Source organism: Trachypithecus francoisi, unplaced genomic scaffold (genome assembly GCF_009764315.1).
Source record: "Trachypithecus francoisi isolate TF-2019V2 unplaced genomic scaffold, Tfra_2.0 Lachesis_group9, whole genome shotgun sequence".
NCBI lineage: Eukaryota > Metazoa > Chordata > Mammalia > Primates > Cercopithecidae > Trachypithecus > Trachypithecus francoisi.
The window spans coordinates 44,043,691-44,064,233 of NW_022681474.1; the positions used below are offsets into that span (position 1 = coordinate 44,043,691).

A 20,543-nucleotide genomic window follows, 5' to 3' on the forward strand; every position below is an offset into this window, starting at 1 on the left:
GCCCTTCAACATTGTGTCAATGGCATCAGGAAACCCAGCTCTGAGAGTAATCTTCTTTACCTTGGGGGCCCCTCTTGGTGCCTGGCAGGCCCCCTGAATGGGAACCAGAGGGCCACTGGATGGGGCCTGATGACATGAGTACACAGGGTGAGGACACTTGAGAAACCAAAACCCCCATCACCAGGCAGAGTCACAGGGAAGTCACTCCCCACTTGGGAAAAACAAACCTCTGAAGTTATTTGGTGACATGAAGTGTTTCAAAGAATGGGTGTGAGTTTGGAGGAAGGCAAGCATGAAAGCTCACATCCGGGACCTAAATGGCTTGACCAGCCTCTGGTGACAAGAACTGGACACTTCTGGAAATTCAGGCCCGGATGAGCACAGACGGTCTGGTGTCTGCTCGAAGTCTCTGCCTCTCTCTTCATCCTTGTACCCAATCCTCCTCTGTGCCCAGCCCTGGATTGCACCCTGGGGACAGAGATGTGGACTGAGTACAGCTCCTGCCCTAGAAAAGTGAGGTCACAGGTAAAGGGGGCACAGATTGTAGCTCCAGTCAGAGAGAAGAGGGGGAATTTGAGGACACGCTGCTGGAGGATTCATTTGTTCCACAAATGTTTATTGAGCATTGATTCTGTTTCCAGGCACTCTTCTCAGTGGAGAAACAACAGCTAGGGAACAAGACCCCTGTTCTCATGAGCTTCTCATTCTACAGGAATAAGGAGTGGTTGGTGGTCAATCAATATGCCACCAGTAAGCAAAGATACAAGGAGATATCTGGACAGAGGGAGCAGCGAGTGCCAACACCCACATTCGGCTTTGGATTGAAGTCAGCTGCAAATACCCCTTCCCCTTGTGCCTGGCCCTGTGTGCCTAGATGCCCAAAGAAGACATTTGACAAACATTCTAAATGAGAAGAGAGGAAGGAGGTGACTCAGTGCTAGGGGTGTTTAGTCTCTCCGCCCTAGCCCTACAATAAACAAAACACAAATGGAAGTAGTTCAATCAACTGATACAAAGATGTGTACACATGTGGGTGTTTGTGTGCATGTGTGTGTGCATGCATTTGTCTGGTGGAAAATCTATGCATTCTTCTTCTGAAAATAAATATCTGAAGAAAACTACCCTGGGAACCTGTGACTCTGGAAGCTCAGAGGCGCTGAGTCATAGAGAAGGATGCCTGCGAGGAGGTAGTAGACGAGGGGGTTACGACACTAACGTAGAGAGCTGCCCAGCACTGTGCTAGAGACCCTGCCAGCAGCCCTGGAGAGCTGCCCAGGACACAGTAGTTCTAGGGATGGTTGATTATTAATCTGGGGTTGAAGGCCAATCCAGCGCTGTCCCTGGTCACCACACTGATTGGACTGGACGTCGCTGAGGCACCTGTCAGAGGCCTGGGCTGGAGGACCAGCTTCCCTGCCACTAACTCCAGGCTCCGAGGAAGCCCTAGTAAGTCATTTCTGGAGGAAAGAAGTGGGGCCCTGGGCCAAAAGACTGGCTTCTTGACTGAATCCTGGTGAGGTAGGGGTTTGGGGGGGTGTCATCAGGTCCACCTGGGGCCTCTCTTTCCCTCTGGCCCAAGCAACTGGGAGCTTCCTGTATCCACTTGGCCATCAGCAAACTAAAGGGTGGTCTTTGTCAAAGTGAAGAATAGAAGTGGCATGTGTGCGCCAGTGACAGGTACAAGCCTTGACTGTGGCATCCAGTGCCAATTCAGCACCAACAGGAGAGATTTTTTTAAAAAGACAAAAATGATAGGAAAAGGAAGTTGGAGAAGGACATGACCAAGAAAGTTCCCTTCCAACTGGGCATCTCTCACTGTGTCCTGGAGGAAGGGAAGGGTTAAGGGACTGTGGCTGGGATAGCAAAGGCAGATGCAGTGTTGGGCAGCAAGAGTCAGGACGTTGGGATTTGAGGCTGGAGCAGAGCAGAGGGAGAGTCCCATGGGGTCCCGGCTGCCAAGTGTCCTGGAGGACAGGCCAACCTGGACAAAGGCTCGAAGAGACTCTGATGGCTGGGTAGGGGCACAGAGCTGGGGGGGCATCTGGGCAACCTCCAGGATGGGGAGCAGGAGCTGAATCCCTCCAGACTCAGGCTGAGCAGAAATTTCAGAGCCTGGTGGTGAAACGGCCTCTCAGTGGAAGATCTCAAACCAAGAGAAGTCTCATCTGGACAGGATCGATCACCAAAAAAGTTTCCATTTTGAAGGTCAGAATCCTGCCTCAGGGCATTCTAGGTCCCAATCCCACAGCAAGTGCCTGTCACAAAATAGACATTATGCAAGATGGTCAAGAAGCAGCTGGTGAAACAGGGGCTGCTCTGAGGACAGCTGGAGCCCCACCATGGCAATCAGAAGTTTTACAGGAAATGAGAGAGTGGATATCATCAACCAAGTCCAGCCAAGAGACGGACCTTGTGGGACCTCAGGTCTCCTGTCCCAGTCTGAGTACAGCTCTTTCCTTCCATAGGAAAGGAAGAAGGAAACCATGGCTCCTTTAGCACTTTAGAAAGAAATCCGAGCAATCCAGGGGCCAAAGCTCACACAGACAATGAGCTCTCTTCACCTTTGTCTGGACCACTGGACACAGGGCTCATGGATAATCCTCGAGCCCTGTGGGCTGTCAAGTAGGCGGTGCCTACCTGTTAAGGTTTGTGCTGGCAGGAGCTCTGGGACCCCAGGGAGAATGGGCTCATGTTCATCTTGCACCTGCCTTTGTTTTAGCACTGATCTAACTCTCACATTTTTTACCCACCTGTTTCCCTAGTAGCCTGAAAGTCATTCACAGCCAGGGGTTGTGATGGTCCCCTCTGTGTCCACTGTCCCCAGCACAGGGTCCAGCACACCACATGGGTAGCAAATGCTATTTAAATCAGATGGGATGAAATTCCTTCCTTCACTTTCTTCACTTCAAGGTAAGGACCATGTTCCTGTTTCCGTCATTCCCTGTCCTTCTCCTGTCTGTGGTGACAGCTTCCTGCTCCGAAACAAAAGCCTGTGAGGATGCCCAGAAGACCTGTTCCGTGATTACCTGTGCCATCCCCGTCACCAATGGCACCCCAGGCAGAGATGGGCGAGATGGACCCAAGGGGGAAAAGGGAGAGCCAGGTCTGGGACAGGTTTCTGTGGCTTCCTAAATCTCCACCTCCAGCAGGTGTTCAAGCAAATCTGTGCTTGAGCCTGCCACACAAAGGTTAAAGCACAGACTTGGGGAGGCTCCCCTTTCTTTTTTTTTTTTTTTTTTCTGAGACGGAGTCTCACTCTGTCGCCCAGGCTGGAGTGCAGTGGCGTAATCTTAGCTCACTGCAACCTCCGCCTCCCAGGTTCACGCCATTCTCCTGCCTCAGCTTCCTGAGTAGCTGGGACTACAGGCGCCCGCCACCACGCCCTGCTAATTTTTTTTATATGTTTAGTAGAGACGGGGTTTTACTGTGTTAGCCAGGATGGTCTTGATCTCCTGACCTCGTGATCCACCCACCTCAGCCTGCCAAAGTGCTGGGATTACAGGCGTGAGCCACCACAGCCGGCTTAAGGTTCCCCTTTCATCAGGACCCAAGCTACACTCAGAACAATCCCTGTAAAATACCATTGTCTCCAAAACAAAGCTGCTTGCTGACTCTCCGGGATCCCATATTTCCACACAGGAACTGGGGGTGTGTGGTTGTCCCTACAGAGGGGTGTCCCACCTGCTTAGGGAGCTGGCCTTGGTGCAGGCCTTCCACTGGCATGCAGGAGGGTCTTTCTTTTTTGGGTTACATCGCTAGCTCACTGGCTGTTCAGGGGGTAAACATGAATGGAGTATTGAGCTTTTTGGAAAAAAAGAATGACAGTCACTGGGTCATCTTCCCTTTGTCTTGCAACAGGTCAAGGGCTCAGAGGTTTGCAGGGCCCTCCTGGGAAGTTGGGGCCCCCAGGAAACACAGGGGCTCCTGGAATTCCAGGACCAAGGGGCCAAAAAGGAGATCGTGGGGACAATTCAGGTAAGGGGCATACCTCAGCATGGTGGCCTGGGGGTCCCGGGCCTGGGGAGCTGGAGGGCCAGCTGGAAGGTCCCCTTCTCCTGCTGCCTCATGGGAAGATGCACAACTTTGCATCCTGGCCCAGCACCCCCGGTCCTCTCGGCTTTACTTGGGGCCTGAGGGGACTCCCATAGGTGCCCAGATGCAGACGTTCAAGCCATGTAGGGCCATTCCCTCATCAGGCCCCTTAGCAGATGGGCCCTGGCTTTTCTTCAGTGGAAACAGTCCAGTGTGCATCTCCGGGGTGCCAGGGAGGAAATAGGCCCTTTAGGGGGTTGAGTTTATGTCCATTGTCACAAGAGTGGCATGAAAACGTTCTGCCTTTTTCGAACCCTGGGTGACGGGGAACATCACAGCAACTTAGTTCAGAGAAAAATGGAGCAAATTCAGTAAGAACAAAAGAACAACGACAACCTACTTATTCATATTTGTCTACCAGTCTGTCAAAATAATAAAGGTATTAAAAAGTGTATCTGGAATGAGCAATGAAAGTGAATGACAAAGAAATGTTTTCAGAAAGAAGAGTAATGAGTTGAGTATTTTCTTATGAATTCTTACAATATGACAATATGCAAGCTGTATGTGGAGACAGAGGTCCATGCCTGAAGTTCTAGATTGTGAAGGGATGCAGAGATACATGCTGAGAAGCAGAAATGTAGTCATTTCCCCCCTTTTATTTCTTTTGCTTTCTTATTTTCCTCGAATAAGCGTTCTTCTTAGTAAGCCACTTTGTTTTTTTCAAAATGCTCCACTCTCCAAGTTAAGGTCTTCTCCATAAATACCTTCTCCCTGTTGCTTTGCAGTTACTGAGGCTAAGCTGGCCAACTTAGAGAGACAGCTACAGAGCCTGAGATCAGAACTGGACCACATGAAGAAGCGTGAGCTTTCTCTCTGCCCATAATGTGTTCTTGGCTCTCACTCTTTTCTTCAGCACACTCTAGGTTTGGAGGAGGTGGGAGGGGAACTAATTCAGGAACACTTGTCCTACACCAGGGCCTGTGCTAGGTGGCATTTTCCCATAAGACAGTTTCATTCAATCCTCTCAGCAACCTCAGTTGTGGTTGTTGAACTTGCTTTATTGACAGGTGAGGAAACCGAGGTGCAGGAAGTGTTGGTGACTCATTTCAGGTCACACAGCCAGGAAGTGGCAGGGGAAGGTTTGGATGGAGGTCTGATGTCTCCAAAGTCTATGCCCCTTCCTCGGCATCTGCTAGCTCAGATGTCTGTCCTTGCCTCTTCCTTATCCTGGTGCTCAAGCCTGCAGTGGGGCCCAAGACTGTCTCCCTATGTGCACCTGTGCTGGGGCAGGTTTTAGCAGATGCTTTTTCAAGGTGGGATATCCCAGGAGAGTCTGGGCTGTCTGCAGGGGTCTGGACGCCCCTTCTCAGGCTCTGCAGCTGAGGTCTGTTTCCTGACCAGGCTCTGGCCTGAGCTGCTGGGCACAGGGTGATTTTTCAGAGATCTGACTTCCCAGGGAACTCAGACTATTTGCCTACTGTCCTGGGCTGGGCTCCAAACCCAGCCAGCCTCACTCACCATTTGTGGTTTCAGTGCAAGCCTTCTCCTTGGGGAAAATGTCTGGGAAGAAGCTCTTCGTGACCAACGGTGAGCGGATGCCTTTCTCCAAAGTGAAGGCTCTGTGTGCTGGGCTCCAGGCCACGGTGGCTGCCCCCAAGAATGCAGAGGAGAATAAGGCCATCCAGGATGTGGCCAAAGACACTGCCTTTCTGGGCATCACAGATGAGGCAACCGAAGGCCAGTTCATGTACGTGACAGGCGGGAGGCTGACCTATAGCAACTGGAAGAAGGATGAGCCAAATGACCACGGTTCAGGGGAGGACTGCGTGAGTCTCCTGAGCAATGGGCTCTGGAATGACATCTCCTGCACGGCCTCCTTCATTGCCGTCTGTGAGTTTCCTGCCTGAAGAGGCACGTTCCTCAACCCCCTTCTTGGCTCCCTATTGAACTCTCTGCTGCTTTGGAAGAGAATTCAATGCTGGTTTTCTTCTGCCCTGTGTTGAATCCTTCCTTCATGTGGATGGGAGGAAAATGAGGGGGATATATTTGATTGTGGGGTGAGAACAGAAGAAGAGGATGGCTGTGGGGCACAAGGGTTCTGGTTCAGCACATGGCAAAGGACACCCCCATCCCACTAGGAGCACAGCGCCGGGTCGGAGTCCACCCTGGAAAGGGCCACATCTGACCCTCTCACTTCATGGTGAAGGCACTGAAGCCCACTAGAAGGACCCAGTGGGGCCACACCTGGGTCAGAGTAGGCTGTAGATTCCAGCCACTGAAAGATCTTATTCCTTTTCTCCAAGAGTCGCCATTACTGGATGCCTAAACTCCTTCCATGGCAAGCCCAGACCTCTCTAGGACACAGGTATTGTTAGTTGTTCATGAGCTGCTCCAGACAACCTCTCACTGTCTGACTGTAACACCTGGCAATCTCCTGCATGGGCAACAGTTGTTAGTCCTAGGAATCCTCTCATCATGCCCACACAGCCGTGGTCACCCTTTAGTCACTAGGGTGACCTTAAAGCCAAAGAACAGATTTTCCTCCTGCATCATTTTAGGAGGCTGACTCGATGTTGAGGTGTGTCAGCTGCGTGTGAGGAGGCAAATTGTCACGCAGGGTGTGCCCTTCTCCGCAGACCTCCTGAGTCTCATGAGTCTTAGCCCCAACCCCTACTCCAGTCCCCCACCTGCCCAGCAGTCCCTCCTTTCCCTGTAACATCCTCTTCCTATTATAGGTCAATGGGCCCATTATCACACAATGAGATGGGAAAATATTTCATAAATAGGCTAAGGGCCACTTTAACTCTGTGAAAAGTTTTAGTTAATCTTAGTTTTCTATTTTACTTCTCTTTGTATCTGAACTACCAGGAAAATAACCTATGGTTGGTAAGTGCTTGATGAATATTTGTCAAATGGGTGCGTCAAAAAATTACACAGCGACGCATGGGTAGGAACCCAGGGACTGAATGTCAAGCATGCTTTCTCCCAGGAGTCCTTCTTCTGCGGGACTATCCGGGCAGGGCTGGGACGTGCCAAGGGCATTGGGACCATCAGGGTGAGGGTGGCAGGACCTGTGTCCTTGGCCTCTGGCCTACATAAACAGGCATATCACTGAATTTTCAATTCCCAAAAAAACCCTTCTATAGGGTATATTGACACAATTGGGGTCAATGAGAGGAGTATTTTTGTGATGTCGAGCAAAATAATTACTTGCTTCCAGTGCAATCCAGACTGCTTACCGATGGAACAGGAAATTGGTTAAGCTTTAGAAGCACATATGAAGCCATAGTTTATGGCAAATAGAGAAAGGACCAGAAACTTTTTAGAGGGAGAAAAGACACACATATACAGTGACCCAGAACAAAAGAATGACCAGAACCAAGCATGAATGTTACACCTGAATGTTCTCACAGCCAAGATGAAAATGAGAAAACTGGCCGGTGATGGTTATATCGTTCTTCCTATATTATGCTAAGGAGGGTTGTCATGGTCAGTGCTGAGATGAATGTCTCCTTTTCCACACTGGGCATAAAGGACAATATCTTCAGCCATGAAACTGTAAAACATGCAGTTATGTACTCCACAGGGATGGTTTTCCAGCATGCAATGATTGCCCCTCAGTCAGGGAAATGCAAAAAATCTTGCAGGGCAAGCTCCAATTCTTCCATCCTCCTTTCAGACAGCTTCTCTTAGTTCCTTCTATGGGGCTCTTTTCCTCCTCTCTCTCCCTCAATCACTACAGCCTCACGTTCCTGCTCTAAGAGCTCTTTATGCCACCCAATGCTCTGTCCTTCTCCCCAGCTCATAAGCCTCCTCTCCTGCCCCCTGGCACTTTGAGGTTCCTTGTAGATTCTCTCTTCTCTCTGCTCACCTGGCAGGGCATGAAGGCTCCTATTTCTATTTGATAGTAAGGAAGATTGCCATGGCCAGTGCTTCCGGATGGGTCGGGCTTTGTTCTCTCCCTGATCCAGCACCTGACCATCTCTTTTGAGCTCCTTTCTCTAAATGTATCTACAGCCACATTATTCTTCCTTCAGTCTGGAATTGAGACAGACTGCCTCTCTGTATTCATTTCTGTTTTTATCTGCAAGCAATGGGAGCCTGATGTGTGTTAGCTGGGGAGGAGGAGTTAATCTGAAGATACAGATTTCTTTTTCTGCAAGAAAGATGCCAAGAAAAACAATTTTTTTAAAAAAGATACAGGATTCTCATGAGAAACTTCAGTTCATCCAGGCCTTCCAGGACCTGGGACAAGAGGAACATTTTGGATTTAAGATGACCCTCCAAACAGTCTCCCTCCCTTCTACCCATCCTTCCTTCCTCCTTCCGTTTCTTCCTTCCTCCCTCCCTCCTTCCCTTCCTTCCTTTCTTCCTTTCTCCCTCCCCTCCTCCCTTCCTTTCTTCCTCCCTTCCTCCCTTCCCTACTTCTCTCCTTCCCTTCTCACTCCCTCTTTCTCTGTCTGAAGGACTGAGGACAGGCAGCTTCCTTTACTAAGGAGTAGACAATGGTTGACATCTCTTGCACAGGGAACCCAATAAAGCCACGCACTCCACGGACAGGCCTGAGGGGCCCCAGGCAGCTCATTCCCCTGAGACTGCAGGAGTGGGGATGGCTGTGAGCAACCTCTTCAGCCCTGCCGTTTATTCTAATGGAGTAGATGTCTCTGCCATTCATTTCTCACGTTGGTTTTTGGACCATGGAGCTGAAAGACATCTCCTAGCTGCAGTCTTCCTTTGCTGCCTCTTGCGTGGAGTAAAAACCTGAAGGCCATGCTCAGAGCATTCCTGCAAGGGAAGCTGGTATTCAGAACTCTGTGCAGCCTGGGCTCTGGCTCTGGGCCATGCCCAGGGGAGAATAAGGCCCGGGTCTCTGTGTGCTATGTTAGGGCTGAAGGACAGACGGCTTGGCGGGTGGGAAGTTCAGATTTTGGGAGCAGGAGACAGGGGTTTCAGGTGAGCTCCATGACTAATGTACTGAGCGGCATGTCAGTTTCCTGGGCCTCAATTTCCCTGTCTATAAATAGGTACTAAAGACTTCTTTCTTCTAAAACTTAATGAATCAATTGTCACACACAAACGCAGACTGTAGGAGCCAATTCAGGAGCAAAGCAGCAGGATCTAAGAACTGTTTTCGGTTGTTATTTTGTGTGTGTGTGTGTGTGTGTGTGTGTGTGTGGTTTTTTGTTTTGTTTTGTTTGGAGACAAGATCTTACTCTGTCACCCAGGTTGAAGTGCTGTCGCATGATCACAGCTCACCGCAACCTTGACTTCCTGGGCTCAAGCGATCCTCCCACCTCAGCCTCCTGAGGAGCTGGGATTACAGGCATGCACCATCATGCCCAGCTAGTTTTAGTATTTTGTAGAGATGAGGTTTCACCATGTTGTCTAGGCTGGTCTCGAACTCCTGAGCCCAGGAGATCCCCCTACCTTGGCCTCCTAAAGTGTTGGGATTACAGGTATGAGCCACTGTGCCCAGCCCGGTTTTCAGTTTTTGTTGCCTGGCAATTCTGTCCAAAGTATTGTGGGCTAAATATTTATCAGCTATTTCTGAATTCTACAGAAGACAGTCTGGGTAAATTAGAATGACAACTATACCTTGGCCTCAAGATGGGAACTTTGGATTTAAATTATGTCTGCAGAAGTAGAGGCACAGCAAGTATAATCACAATTTCCCTCCTGTGTTTGAATGAAAGGGGCTACCAAAGCCTGTGACACTCGAGGCCCAGGCTCCTGCCTGGGTCTGAATCCTGGAATTGTAGGGCCTTGTGCTTGCAGGACACTGTTTCCTCAGAGTCCTACAGCTCTGCTGCTTCACTTTAGCCATGTCCAAGCCAAAAGATAGGGGCTTGGGGTACCAGCTGAGGGCCCAGTGTTCACATCTGTCAAATCTTCTTCCTGCTGGTGCCAGCCAGCCTCCCTTCTCTGTGGCTGTCAGAGGGGGACCAGTGCCAGGGGTCATAGTCAGTCCCCGGACTTGCCCTCTGTGTCACAGCAGAGCCTCTGACCTGGAAGGCTGTTTGCTTGTCATTATGTAACTGATCTGTGCTTTTGAGCCTGCCAAAGCTCAGAGTTTTTCTATTAACTGAAAAGGGATTGGATGTTATCAGAGGGCCTGGGCTGGAGATGTCCGGAAGAGGATTTTGTAAAGCGATGTTGTCCTGGTAACACTGAGTGGCTGGTGTGCTGCTGGGAAGAGGGGAGGAGACCAGGGCAGTGGGCCATCTGGGAAAGGGTGCTCACAACCCTGGTGGCCACTGTGTGGGGAGTAGACAGTGTCCCCAACTATGAACCTGTGGTTTGTCCAGCAAACACAGGTGCATGTTTCAAAGAAGTGGGGTGCAAGCAGCCATTCATTAACCAAGCAAATGCCTTGGGCGAGGCTAGCCATTGCCAACCCACAGCCCAGCCTGCTCTACCCTGACTTGTTCTTGTGCCACCTTGTGCATCTCTTCTGAGTAGTGACCAGCAGAATTGACTGGCATGCTTGGCAAAATCATAGGCTCTTGGCATCATTCTGGACCCAGTGAGTGAAAACCTTAGAAATCTGTCATCTTCATGGGTTTCTCAGGTGATCCGGATGTTTGGCCAGTTTTGAAACCCCTGCCCCAAGAAATACAGACACCACCGTGGCTTTCTGCCTGCCTCTCACCATACAGGGCGGCCCTGGAGCCTGGAAGCCAGCATTTTCCCATTTCCCATTCCTTATAGCACTTCCTATAAGGGGGTGCTGCTTAACTGTATAGTGTCAGACCCCAAACAATCTCCCTCAACGGACTGGCGCCCCAGTAGTGAAAACCAACTGCAGACCCAAACCTTCCTATTTCCAGGGTCTCACTGCTTCCTGTGACTTTAGGGAGGGGATCTGGGGTTTGGACAGCTCTGAGGAGCTTCAGAGCACATGAGGCACTGGATGTGTGAGACCTTGAGAGGGGAATTGTGTACACATGGGCTTGGGGCTGTTTGTGTGTGTTGTTGTGCATGTGTGAGTGTGTGTTGAGTGCCTGTATGGAAACCAGCAGCAGCAGGCCCAGTGCTTGAGGTTCTCAGCATCCTGCCACTGGGGGGCTCAGCCCCTACCTCCCCAAGCCTGTCTCCAGGTCCATATCTGCATACTCCTCGCTGAAGAACATTGGCTCGAGCTGACCCCAGAGACTCTGGGTGAGTTGGGGTGCTTGGTCATAGACAAAAGGTCCTCCATAGGAGGTCATAAGCTGTGTTCTCAGATACCGGGGGGTCCACAGAGATTGAGCACTAATATGATCCTCTTTCCCTACCAGGTCTTAGATTGTATGTCACCATTCCCCCACCACCCGAGTCCCTGCCTGACCACTGAAGCTAAGGTTGCTCCAGCCCCAGTCACCATTACAACACTCCTTTTTATTTTCTTCTAAGAATTATGGTTATCTGACGTCGTCGTGGCCATCTGCTCAAGTTATGTCAGTGTTGCAAAGTCATTAAGAATAAGGAATCTAGCCAGGGTCAGTGGCTCATGCCTGTAACCCCAGCAGTTTGGGAGGCCGAGGTGAGCAAATCATCTGAGCTCAGGATTTCGAGACCAGGCTGGGCAACATGGCCAAACCCCACCTCTACTAAAAATACAAAAAATTAGGCTAGCATGGTGGCGCACGCCTGTAACCCTACCTACTCAGGAGGCTGAAGCAAGAGGATTACTTGAGCCCAGGAAGCACAGGTTTCAGTGAGCAGAGATCGTGCCACTGTGCCCCAGTTGGGGCAATAGAGTGAGACTCTGTCTCAAAAAAAAAAAAAAAAATAGTGAGGATTCTGGAGTCAGACTACCTGGATTCAAATCCTGGTTCTACCAGTTTGCACCTGTGTGACCCTGGGCAAGTCACATAATACACTCTCTGTGTGTTAGTTCCCTTCTTGGTAAAATTGGGATCATGACAGTGTCCACCTCAGAGGGTTGTTGAAGGAATCGATGAACTGATATAAGCAAGGCGATTAGGACAGCACTGGCCTGCAATAAAGGCCATGCCAACATTAGTCCCTGCTGTTGTGATTAGTACAAGACCATATCACTCACCTCTGCAGTCCTTGAAAAGGGCTGGGAACCACATACACACTCAATCAATAACTGTTGAGTGAATAAGTGAGTGAATGAATAATAAATTAATGAATCTGAGTCCTCCACCAAGATGTGTGACCCAATTCCCTTCTCTGGAGCTTAACTCTAAGCTCTAAGCTGGATCCAAGAGAGAAACAGCAAAACTCATTTTGGAATATGGTTACGGGCACAGCCTCCTTTCTCTGATAATTGAGTATCCCTGGCCCCAGCAGCAGTGGCCATGCGCAGCTGGTGCTGTGGCCTCGTGCTGTCCCCTGCTGGTTGCCTCCAAGACAAGGCCAGCAAATCCAGAGAGACGCAAGCCCAGCCAGGTGAGTGGTAGGATCACATGAGCACCTTGTCTGCAACTTCGGATGCTCCTGCTTTCCTCCTCTCCACCATTGTCCTGGTTGCTTTGCTCACTTGGGTTGTGTTCCCACCCTGCAGGGTCAGGGCCAGACACACGCTCCTACTGCGTGACCGCAGGTCTTCAGCATGCTGGATCCCGACACCCTCAGTGCACAGCAAGCCCCGGGGACTGGCGGGATGCTCTGCTCCTTGTCTATGCATCTGTCTCCTTTCCAAGCCTAGAATGTGATCTCTTTAGGGCAGGACCCACAGGCCACCCCCACACTCTCCTTGCCTGCCCCTCCACAGGTCTGTGTCTAAAGCAATTTCAGAATCCCCTCAAGACAGGACTTTGCTGCTGCTCTTGCCTGAGTCATGTCGGGGCTGGATTTGTGGGTTGCTCTCTGGGTTCCCTTTGTGGACTTTTTGGGTATCTCTCTCAAATGCAGTCACTTTTTTCTTTCGTCAGCATCAGCAGGGAAAGAATCTGGACTTTTCTCTGAATCAGGTTCTTTTGGAGAACACTACTAAGTATTTGCTTGTGATTTTCCTGTGATGACCCCACATCATTTCAAAAGGACAAAGGGGTTCAGGCTGGGAACCTGCAATCCAGGACACTTTAGGGACTCTGCCTGGGACCCATTAGGCCACCAGCAGAGGGCCTGGTGCACAGAGGGATGGTGGGGATCTCCTAGGAGGTCTCAAATGGAAATGACATTGTTGTTCCACCAGATTCAACACTGTCCTTGTTTCTTGTTCTTGGGCTTCCTGGGAAGCCAACTGGTGGAAGCATAGTATTCTTGCAGAAGTCCCAGAAGGTGCCTTCACTGGGCGCATGATGAAGCTCAGGGCAATCCCTTGTTGGGTTCCCTCTGGACCTGCAGGGCAGTGCCCTCTTAAGCCAAGGATGACACATTAGCACACATACTGACCCTCTCCTCCCCCTTATCTGTGCCAAACAGCGGATCAACTATCTCCTACACAGCCTGGAAAAGACCCTGAAAGCCATTTAACCCCACAGTCATTACCAAGGGATGTCAGATGGTGTGGGGAAAAGGACTCATTGTCCAGCCCTCTAGCCCTGCCCAGAGCTCCTGATGTGTCCAGCTTCCTATCCCCATGAGAATTTATGGCCTTGACAATCACAGAAGTACTACCAGAAGCCATATGCCGAGTTGCATGTGAGACTCTTTTCCCCAGTAAGAGCATCCTCTGGAGACCTCACCTTGCCCAGCAGCGCTGACCCTTTCCTGTGCTGTCTGCAAGCAGTTCCTGGGTGGTCTTCTCTCCTACACTGATGGGGTCTGGTTCCCAAGCACCCCAAGGGCAGGAATCAGAAAAGGTCATGAACATTTTGGATTCCCTATGTGACAAGGGTCTGGGGAGTCCAGAGGTAGAAGCTCCCAACCATGCCTGAGATGGAAGGTGGCGAGAGATGGTTTAACATCACACTCACTGTTATATGGTCATGCTTGCCTAATGCACCAAGGTTATGAGTTAAATGCCACGTCAGATAAAAAGCAGTGCCACTTTCCTCCTCCTTAGCCAGGAGCTATAAACCACCTGGAGCTTCAGGGCAAGGAGTATAGTATCTGACCCCAGGCCACAGAGCAAAAGCAAGGGAAGGATGGGGAGGGATGCCAAATTCCCTGAGTTCTTGCTGCTTTCAATTCTGATCAATGCCTAAAAGGAAGTGAATACATTATCTCAAAATTCTTTTTATTTTTTTCATATCTCTATTCTTTTCTTATCGCTACTACTCTGTATGTTGGCTTTTTTCTTCTTATACAAATTTATCAACATGTATTTGTCTAATCCAACTCTTGAAAAATCTAGTTTCTGAGATAATTTGTCATATCTATTATTGTTTTGTTGTTGTTGTTGCTGTTTTGACACAGGGTCTTGCTCTGTCTTCCAGGCTGAAGTACAGTGGTGCAATCATGGCTCACTGCAGCCTCAACTTCCTGGGCTCAAGTGATCCCCCTGCCTCAGCCTCACAAGTATCTGGGACAAGTGCCCACCACCACACCTGGCTATTTTTTAATTTTTTTTTTTTTTTTGGTAGAGACAGGATCTCCCTATGTTGTCCAGGCTGGTCTTGAACTCCTGACTGCAAGTGATCCTCCCCTCCTCAGCCTCCCAAAGTGCTGGAATTACAGGTCTGAGCCACCATGCCCAATTTATTTCTATTATTGTTATTTTATATTTCATTAATTTCACTTTTATATTTATTTGTTTTGTCCTTCCTTTTTTTGTTGTTGTTTTAAAATTTTGTTTTAACAAATGAACACTTAGTTCAACTATTTGCAGTCTGTTTTCTTTGTTTTTTAATTTTTAATAATGAAAGCAAAGTTACTTATTTCCTCTGAGTATAGCTGTAACTCTATCTTATAGATTTTCGGATGCATATTACTGTTTCATTAAGGTTTAAAAATTACTACTAAGATTATGCATTTTTCACGTATCAGTACTATTGGCCATTAGTATTTCTTCCTTTATTAATTTCCTTTTCTCATTCTTATGCCATTTTCCTATTTAGATATTCATAATTTTCTTATTGATGTATCTGTTATGTACATTGCAAATACATAACCATTTTTCTTTTATGTTGTGTTTTACTTTTCAGTAGAAAAGTTTTATGTATTTCTTATGTAGTCAGATATGTCAATATTATCACTTTGGGTTCCTCTGTCTGATAGCATTCTTAGATAGATCTTTTTCCTTCCTACATAAATTGTTAGTTATATTTTCTTCTAATTTTAATTTGTGTATGTAATAAAATAATCTGATTTTACACTTTCTCTAAATGTTTAACTATTTAACACAGAATGATTCATTGGTAAGTCATTGCATTCCTATCATTTTGGCATTCTCTCTTTATCATGCATATAGAATACATACATGTATATATACATACTTGAGCCCATTTTTAGCCTTTCTGTTCTTTTTCATTATTCTGTCTATTTCTGTGTCATTAATATACAACTTCAATTATGCTAGTTTTATAAAACCCTCTAACATAGATGGGTCAAATCCATTCTAATTATCCTATTTTAAGCGATTTTCCTAACCCTTGAGAGTCATTCTTTCATGAGCTTTAGAATCACTTCATGAAGTCCTCACACCTTCCTCCACTCCCTCTTTTCTTTCCTGTGAACATTTATAGGGGTGCACCAAGTGTCTAGGTTCTCTGCAGGATCCCCACCCCTCTCATCCTCTCTCTGTTCTCTCAGGCCATCTCTCTAGCTAGGGGTCAAGCATCCCCTTCCTGTCCTGATCCTTCCCTCTGGTCACAGAATGCATTTGCTTGGCTTGAAGTTGCCATCTGACCTTTCGGCCCTGGCCTGGCCCCAGGCACTTACCCCTCAAATGAAGTATTAAGGGAATTTTAAAATAAATATGTAGAAGGGCTGGCAATGAGGCCACTCTGCAATTTCCTCAGATCAAAGGGCCTAGAGACATCTTAAAAACACTTTATTCAGCCCTACAAACAGGACTGACATAAGGACCATTCTGCTCAGGCAGGGTGCTCATAAGTCCCTCTCTGTGGCTCAAAGGTGTTTCAGCCAAGTAGTCTGAGATTGCCTACAGACTTTTAAGTCAATAGAGGGCAAATATGTTAATATTCAAATGTATCCAGGAAGGATAGACACTGCAGTAACAACCCCCAAATATCACTCAGAGTACAAGTCCATTGCCTAGATCCAGGCAACCCCCAAGGGCAGTTGCTTTCCATGCATTTACTCAGGTTCCAGAATGTTTGATTGTACAATTTATTATTATTATTATTTTTTTTTTTTTTTTTTTTTTTTTTTTTGAGGTGGAGTCTCGCTCTGTCGCCCAGGCTGGAGTGCAGTGGCCGGATCTCAGCTCACTGCAAGCTCCGCCTCCCGGGTTTACGCCATTCTCCTGCCTCAGCCTCCCGAGTAGCTGGGACTACAGGCGCCCGCCACCTTGCCCGGCTAGTTTTTGTATTTTTAGTAGAGACGGGGTTTCACTGTATTAGCCAGGAGGGTCTCGATCTCCTGACCTCGTGATCCGCCCGTCTCGGCCTCCCAAAGTGCTGGGATTACAGGCTTGAGCCACCGTGCCCGGCCTATTATTATTATTATTATTATTATTATTATTATTGAGATAGGGTCTCACTCTGTCGCCCAGGCTGGAGTGCAGTGGCACAATCTCTGCCTACTGCAATCTCCACCTCCCGGGTTCTAGTGATTCTCCTGCCTCAGCTTCCCAAGTAGCTGGGATTACAGGCACATGCCAGCACTCCCAACTAATTTTTGTATTTTCAGTAGAGACAGGGTTTTGCCCACGTTAGTCAGGCTGGTCTTGAACTCCTGACCTCAAAGTGATTCGCCTACCTGGCCTCCCAAAGTGCTGGGATTATAGATGTGAGCCACCACGCCTGGCCTTGTATAAGAACTTTATATCTACCAATCTGTCTGTAATCACAGAAGACATGGCAGCAGACGAGAGGGCATTTCAGAAGCGTATACCCACTCTTTTCTGCTTCTCCCCAGAAGTGACCCACATCACCGGTTCATGCCTGCCTTCAAAAGTCTTCTCAGTGAAAGACTGGCGAAAAGCGGTAAAACCTACCATAAGATGCCAGGCCTGCTGTTAGCCATAGAGAAGCCTAATAGTCACAGGCAATTAGAGTGGACAGTAAAGAAGACTGCCTTGGTCTCTGAGTGGCTTGGTAATTGCACAAAGAGAGGTATCTTCTGTATTCTCACCGTTAAAACTCTTATCATCCATCCATTCATTCTATTTTTTGTTTTTTTCTTTTTTTTTTTAATTTTTTTATTATACTTTAAGTTCTAGGGTACATGTGCATAACGTGCAGTTTTGTTACATATGTATACTTGTGCCATGTTGGTGTGCTGCACCCATCAACTCGTCAGCACCCATCAATTCATCATTTATATCATGTATAACTCCCCAATGCAATCCCTCCCTCCTCCCCCCTCCCCATGATAGGCCCCAGTGTGTGATGTTCCCCTTCCCGAGTCCAAGTGATCTCATTGTTCAGTTCCCACCTATGAGTGTGAACATGCGGTGTTTGGTTTTCTCTTCTTGTGATAGTTTGCTAAGAATGATGGTTTCCAGCTGCATCCATGTAAGCACCGCTATTGTCCATTGCCAGAACAATCCTGCAACTTACTCATCTTGTTATGTTAGGGAAGTGCAGGATCATGAGGGCATGACTAACCATGTCTATCATCATATCCAATGCCTGGATAAATATTTGACATACAAATTAAGAGCCTATTTCTCTAATAAATAACTAGTTTCTTTGCTCTAGGTAGGTAACTTGAAAAGGTCAAGCACATCATTAAACTTGAATTTTAAGGTGAATATCTGGAAAGAAAGAGTGGTTGAGAATGCCCTGAACTTATGCAACTCAAGTTTCAGTGATGTGTATCAAGGGCATTCAGAACATTGACAGGATCCTAGAAAAGCCAATATCAAAGCGCTCCACATCAGCTGCTCATTATGGAATGTGGGCTGGGTTGGTGATAGAAGGTTGAAAACCAGGATGAGACTTGAGAATATACTTTTCAACTGAACAGGGGTTTCTCTATGAAACTGCTGTGAAAGTCCCCACTTCAGACATGGATGGGTCTCAGCCTGCTCTCAGGGTGTCCATAATGAGAGTCACAACATCACCTGAGAGCGTAAATCACTTGACACACAGGCTACTAAACAAGGGACCCTGACTGCTACAGTTGAGGCAGGGCAGCCACTGAGATCTGTGTTGACCTTGGCCCATGTGTGTTAGTGCAGGGGAGACCTCTGTGCTCAGGAATGGGTTAGGACCTGAATTTCTGAAATAACTGCTTCAGTCCTCTACTCTAATCAGCCTGTGCCTACAGATCTCAAGTGGCCCTCCCTGCTTGTTCTCTGTGCTGGAGCGCAAACCAGACCCCTGTGGCCCATGGCACTGATGGATCTGAAAATTCTTCTTGGGGTTTGAAGTGTCCACATTGCAGGCCTTCATCATCACAGGAGATTTTTTTCTCTCCACACACTTCAGCTACGCTGACTTTTCCCTTAGCAAGAAGTAGGTTTGGCTTAAGTATTGGGGTGGGTAGTGGTAACTTTCAGGGGGTCTTCCCAGACCATCATGATCTTGCATCTATCCTAGTGGCCATATCATACCATGTGGTCGCACTCCCCAAGTTTAGTTGATTGGATTAGAGGTGGGCATCTGAGACAGAAAGACTCATTTCCACAGGAGTTTCCGATTGATTCCATTGGAGAGTTTCTGATTTCTGTGCAGCAGTCTTTAGGACACATGATTCTTAATGCTTGGGTAGTCAAGAGACCAGTAAGCAGAGGAAGCTGGTGTGCAAAAGAGGGAAAGATGCAAAGATGCACAGAGAGAAGCAAAAGCCAGGGAGACAGCATGCCATTACCTGAGTCCCCCTAGTCCTTTTTGAGCCCATATGGTTCAAAAAAAACACTTATCTTGGCTTATGCTAGATCCAAGTGTTTTCTCTTACTTGTAATGAAAAAGCCATTCTGAGCTCCCTCGATGAATGTGTTTAGGTGTTGTCTCTGAGTAGTTTGGTCATTATTGTGTAATTGACCTATATTTCAGAAGCTGCCAGAAATTTGGGGATTTTTTTTTTCAGTAACTGGAGAAAGATCTTAGCAGAGAACCTGGTCTGCATGCTGTCTTGAAGTGTGGCTTTTGTTCTACAGACATGCTGTCCTATATATGAGATGTACTTGTAGGAGTGCTGGGAAGAGGGATGGGACCGGGGGAGTCCCATCCAGAAAGAGAAGTCCCCCTGGTTTGCATGAACTAAGGAGAGAGTGGCTGGTTTTCTATCGGGAGAGAGCTTATTTGTTTGCGCCTTTTATGGGGCCATGGTTCATCCAGGTGTCATTGCCATCTTTTGAACACAGGTGTCATTTAAATCATTAGGTGTGACAATATGTCAAATCAACTAAATATGCATGATCTTTGGCCTATATATTTATGACCTAAATGTATAGGTTTTAGGGTCAAAATGACCTTGCTAATGACCCAGCTGTAACACTGACACCCCCTTTTGTCCCTGCAGTTTCATCCCTCTCTGTGCCTTGGTTTTCATATTTGGAAAACGAGGAGGAGGATTTAACTAGATTATCTCTAAGGTTGAGTGGGGAAAGAACATTCCTGGAATCACCAGGCAAGAAGAGGATTGGAGGTAAATCTGAGCTTGGCCAGAGACCCTTTGCTCCAAAGTTCCCTAAGATTTCAGACGGCTTTAGGATTATGCAGCTGGTACTCCTCCCATTAGTCAAGAGGCAGTTATGTTGGCAGGGATGGAGAGAGATCCTGGGCAGTGTAGGGGTGAGGAAGGGCCTACTGAGTGCAGGGCCATGTGGCCTTGCTGGGGAGGCAGACATTCTCTGCCAGGTCACCCTGCTGTGCTGTGCATCTTCCTGGGCTTAGACCTTGAAATAAGAGGCAGCCATGGAGGCTGGGAGCCTCCTTTTATCCCTGGGTTCCAGCCTGAGCTGGCTAGAGGAATCTGGGGTTCAGGGAGAGGTGCTGAATAGGGATATACCTGGGGGAGCCACCAGCCTGTAGAAGGAATTTGAAGCAGGGGACAGGATGAGCTCATCTCTGGAGTGAGTGTAAGAAAAGAAGACAGCTGAGAGCTGAGACTTCGGCACTACACCATTAAGTGGTCAAGGAGAGAAAGAGGGACAAGCTAAAAAGACTAATAAGTGACCAGGGGCGGTGGCCTATGCCTGTAATCCCAGCACTTTGGGAGCCCAAGGCAGGCAGATTACTTGAGCCCAGGAGTTCAAGACCAGCCTGAGCAACGTGGCAAAACATCATCTCTACCAAAAATGCAAAAAATTAGCTGGACTTGGTGGCTCATGCCTGTGGTCTCAACTACTTGGGAGACAGAGCTTGCAGTGAGACCAGATCACACCACTGCACTCCAATCTTGGTGACAGAGTAAGACCCAGTCTCAAAAAAAAAAAAAGTCAGAGCAGGCAAGAGGGGTATCCAGAAGCTGGGAGGAGGAAGTGCTTGAAAGAGGAGGGAGAGATCCGCAGGGTCAAATGCAGCTGATGGTTTGAGAAAAGG

At 48.1% G+C, this 20,543-nt stretch overlaps 2 protein-coding genes across 5 annotated transcripts in view; both read left to right on the forward strand.

Annotated features, from left to right (window-relative positions):
* The window catches only part of PRXL2A (peroxiredoxin like 2A), a 339,130-nt gene that overhangs the window by 35,585 nt on the left and 283,002 nt on the right, over nt 1–20,543 (forward strand). The window lies entirely within an intron of this gene.
* On the forward strand, nt 1,330–6,846 carry LOC117082309 (mannose-binding protein A-like). Of its 3 annotated transcripts, none has more exons than XM_033208945.1 (5): nt 1,330–1,446; nt 2,911–3,103; nt 3,859–3,975; nt 4,818–4,892; nt 5,566–6,846. In XM_033208945.1, the coding sequence occupies exons 2-5, from the start codon at nt 2,920–2,922 to the stop codon at nt 5,937–5,939; spliced, it is 750 nt and encodes a 249-aa protein (XP_033064836.1). In that variant the 5' UTR covers nt 1,330–1,446; nt 2,911–2,919; the 3' UTR covers nt 5,940–6,846. The 3 variants fall into 3 exon arrangements, with proteins under 3 accessions (XP_033064836.1, XP_033064837.1, XP_033064838.1); XM_033208946.1 differs by having other exon boundaries at nt 1,335–1,518; XM_033208947.1 differs by having other exon boundaries at nt 1,335–1,513.

Excerpts from the sequence above, each read along its gene's own strand:
- LOC117082309 (XM_033208945.1), top strand. The coding sequence starts at position 2,920 with ATGTTCCTGTTTCCGTCATTCCCTGTCCTTCTCCTGTCTGTGGTGACA. Across the intron at positions 3,104-3,858 it reads GGGGGAAAAGGGAGAGCCAG|GTCAAGGGCTCAGAGGTTTG; the intron begins GTCTGGGACAGG and ends GTCTTGCAACAG. Across the intron at positions 4,893-5,565 it reads ACTGGACCACATGAAGAAGC|TGCAAGCCTTCTCCTTGGGG; the intron begins GTGAGCTTTCTC and ends TTGTGGTTTCAG.